Raw genomic sequence first — 3,935 nt, 5'->3', positions numbered from 1 at the left:
TACTTGCAATAGGATCCAGGCATAATAAAATCACAGTAAGCATCACCGACAGGACAACCCGAAATTTCAGAAGCCAGAACAACCTGTTCTGCCGTAGACAAGGACACGCTGAAGTATGAGACAAGCGCAATAGCAAGTGTTGGCGTCACCGACATGTTAAGCACGTAATAACAAAAAATAACTGAAGACAATAAACGTACACCATAGAACACATCTCTCCAAGATGAGAGGAACAAGAACCATCAGCTTGTAAAGCTTACACACCTATCAGGTTACTGATGCTATACAGAAACCCCCTCAAATTCCACTTACCAACTGAGTACATTATGACAATAGAGTGATCACTTTAGACAGTGAATCACAATAGCTATTAGCTGATGGCTAGAGCCGAGTGGATTACTTCATAACACATATTAGCGAGCCTGATTGGAGCACCCTTCTGTAAGAAGTGACTAGTGGAGCTAAGGGTATGAGTGTAGACCCTTAGAGTTGAACTCCATGAGTTTGTATGCTAATACACAGCGTACTGGGAGGTCGCATTCACCGGGTGTTTGAGTGTGTCATGAACCTCGAACAGCTGAAAAGTGGAGCCTCAAACTATATAGCGTATACGTTACAATGACCTTGTGAGAGAAGGTTTTTGTTTCTTGACGGATCAACGATTCTATGGAATTGATCGTAAAACTACTAATCTGTCGACCAGTCGAGTTTGAACGCAACTAGCACCATCTCACCATGCATCGTGTTGAACGCGACGCGTTTATATAAGTTCTTCTCGAAGCTGATAATTCGCGAAGTGTCGAATGAGTTTGTGAGTTGCATCGACTAAAGAGAAAAATATTTTGGACGCGGTATTAGACATTCGCATATCTAACCTTCCTGGAAGAACATTAATAGATGAAGTCCTGAATAACACAGAGTTTAGAAACCTGTGAATGCGAGAAATCAATGCCCATTACATCAACCAACATGTTTGTGGGTTTACTTTGGCTTAATTCACGAGGTACAAAATCCGATGCTAAGGAACGAAGAAAGTGGGAGAATCGGATCGTCCAACTTGGCAGAGTTCGACGGCGCAGCACATTGCAATACTCCAGCAGATAGGATAGATGCGAAAGGTGGACTGCGAAACGAGAGCTGATAAGATGAGATGACGAAAAGAAACCGCGGAGATGGGCTGGTCACCCTCGACAACTATCGGAGACCTCAAAAGCAGCTGATGTGTGATAGGCATTGTCTGACCGCCTAGCCGGAATCGGCTTCGAGCGAGAGAGAGAGTCTAGCCCTGTGACAGTCTTTCTCTCATCGCTACTGTCAACCATAACAGAGGCTGATGGTGCATAATAAGTTGATGCTGACTATGAGTCAGTGACTTCAACGCAGAGAATATCGATCGCCCATGTATTATTCACTAGAATCTAAACTCATCCTTCTTAATCACTTGGGAGAAACATCTCTACTACTTAGCAAAGGGGTAGCCGAAACAATGGCATCATAGCAATGACAGAATTTGAGCGCCTCGTCAGCGCGCTGGAGCAAATGATCGTTCGAACGATCAGCCTCCGAGGAAAGGCACTTAAAATTAGGCAGTAGAAAAAATGGAAAATAGCAATCAACTGAGATCAGAGGTACATCACTCATGCATTCAATGCCGAGTCACGGATTTCATCGGCCTCCTTCTGAGTCTTCTTGTAACGACGTCTCAGTTCAGTAAACTGCTCCGGAGTGGCTTGGAAGTCCTGGAAGCCAGCAGCATCGAGCCACTCAGTAGATGGGCCATAGCCAACTTGAGTATAACCCCAATCAGAATAACCATTCTGATATTTGCCGAGGAGAGTATAATGCAAATTGAGCCACTTCTCAGTAACATAGTCACCAAAGCCATCCATCTCGGTCTCTACTTGGTCGGGGCTTTCAGTGGCCATCATAACATCAACTTCGTGCTCGATCTCGTACTGAGCCTTCCTAACGTCATTGATCATATACATGTACTTGAGATCCATGACGTTACAAACAGTTTCAGATGCCCACCAAAGGGACTTATCGCTGAACTCTCCCTGCCAAGAGTACTCAAGGGCAGGAATAGACTTAACAGTCTGATCGTGCTTGACAATGATGGGAATGTAAACACTGGCATGTGGGGTCATTGGGGCGAAGTAAATAACATTATAGTCCTTATACGTAACAGCAATGTAAGAATACATAGTACGATAAAGAGAGATTGCCCTTTCCCAAGCACCGTGCTGGAAAGTAGCTTCAGCACGCCCACCGGCATATCTATTGGGAGTCTTGAAGGGACCACCAGCAACGACATGATCAGTGAGGTCATACGCAGTTCCCTCCATGTGATCTCTGTAGAAGCGCCTCATAAAGTCAATGGTAACGGGTACATCTGGCTCCACTGAGAAGGGATAGGTTGGATGATCCCATTCGACACCAAGAGTTGGATCGAGATTGAGCGAAGGGGCGAAAAGGGAAAGACCTCTCCACACACGACGACCGGAGTAATAAGGATTGTTGTACTCGCTGACACTATACGTGGCAGTAAAGTCCAGAAGACCCTCACCATTCCACCAACCAAGTTTCAAAGCGATATCGAAGATGTTGTCAGAGAACATAAAGTTGTCACCATCACTTGGATCGATCTCTCGAATAACAAAGACATTCGGGACGATGGTAGCATGGCCTTTGGGGACTCTTTCAGCAGCCCACACTGCACCTTCAGCGGTATCATCAGGTAGAATATGGAATACCCATACCTCGGTACCATCGGCGATTGTTAATGCCTCGCCAGCCTCTTTAACGCCAATAGAACCGTAGAAGCCATGCTCCTCAGCGAGCTTACCCATTGTCTGTATGGCACATCTAGCAGTGGAGCAGACCTCGAGGGCGATATCAGACAATTCACCCACCCAGAACAAGGCGCCGCTACCGTTCGGGCCGTCTCCCTTCGGAACAGAACTCAAACGTCCACTGCAGCTGCTCTCACCCATCGATAAACCGGCTTCATTCATAACACCATAAGCGGCATCCCAATACCCGTAAGTCGTCCCTTCCGGCATGTCAATGTACCCGATAGGTACACTGGGCTTTTGGTCGGGAGAGGTGGGAGCATAACTCGGGGCTCGAGAGGCATCAACAATTCTCGGGTAGTTTTGAAACTGTTTGTAGACAGCCCTCTTCTCACCAGGTCCATAAGTCTTCGGAGGAACATAAACCATTCGGAAGTCGAGAGGACTTCCATCAGCGCTTGTGGCAGCGATGCACCCACCATCAGCGGTAGCGGCACAATCAACAGCAGTAGCTGTACAGTGATCATGATCTAGACGATCACGAGGTGCAGACAGGACGGCTCTACTCAAGCCGACCGAGGCCAAGAGGACCAAGACGAATGAAAGCATTCCTACACAATCAATGAAAAAACTGATTGAAGAGCATTGAAGATCTCATTTGACGATGAGCTTTGTTGACTGACTGACAGCCCCTGGTATCCTCGAGGCTAGCCGTGGCTACGATACGGCAGGCTTTGCGCCGGGGGACAGAGGACGACGCCCATTCAGGAACGTGAATGTGCCCTTAACAAAAGTGGATATTTTATTGTGATAAGGGGCGCAATTCCTAATACCAGTACAACAGAGATTGTAATCCGAGTCATTCGATGGTCCTTCGTGTCAACGCAAAACCCTATCCTGTACAATAGCATCAGTCTGATCAGCGGAAACACTCATGAGACATTTCGAACTTGCTTAACATGATACTCATAATAGCCCTCTCACAGTAAACATGTAACAAATACTCCAACTTTAATGGGCGAAAACTTTTATGTTGAGGTCAATGATTCCTCTGGTAGCCTTGTATGCGATAACATTAACCCTGGAAGGCTTCCAGTGGGAGCTGACCTAATGAAATGGCGAAGTGACAGAGTGGACGAGAAT

At 46.5% G+C, this 3,935-nt stretch overlaps 2 protein-coding genes across 2 annotated transcripts in view; both read right to left on the bottom strand.

The window, feature by feature from the left end:
* Positions 1-1,637: 1,637 nt before the first annotated feature.
* Positions 1,638-3,401, bottom strand: Pmar_PMAR004998 (conserved hypothetical protein; the record flags this gene model as incomplete). The annotated part of the gene is made up of 1 exon (XM_002775703.1): positions 1,638-3,401. One exon carries the CDS (start codon positions 3,399-3,401, stop codon positions 1,638-1,640), a length of 1,764 nt encoding a protein of 587 aa, XP_002775749.1.
* Positions 3,402-3,803: 402 nt separating this feature from the next.
* Pmar_PMAR004997 (conserved hypothetical protein) overlaps positions 3,804-3,935 on the bottom strand; it is a gene marked incomplete at both ends in the record, with an annotated part of 1,868 nt that continues 1,736 nt past the window's right edge. The window contains one exon of the mRNA XM_002775702.1: positions 3,804-3,899. Within this exon, the coding sequence (XP_002775748.1) occupies positions 3,804-3,899 (96 nt within the window). The remainder of the gene's footprint in view (positions 3,900-3,935) is intronic.

The sequence above is a fragment of the Perkinsus marinus genome, assembly GCF_000006405.1.
Source record: "Perkinsus marinus ATCC 50983 genomic scaffold scf_1104296955652, whole genome shotgun sequence".
Classification (NCBI taxonomy): domain Eukaryota; phylum Perkinsozoa; order Perkinsida; family Perkinsidae; genus Perkinsus; species Perkinsus marinus.
This window is presented reverse-complemented; position numbering and strand designations above follow the sequence as displayed.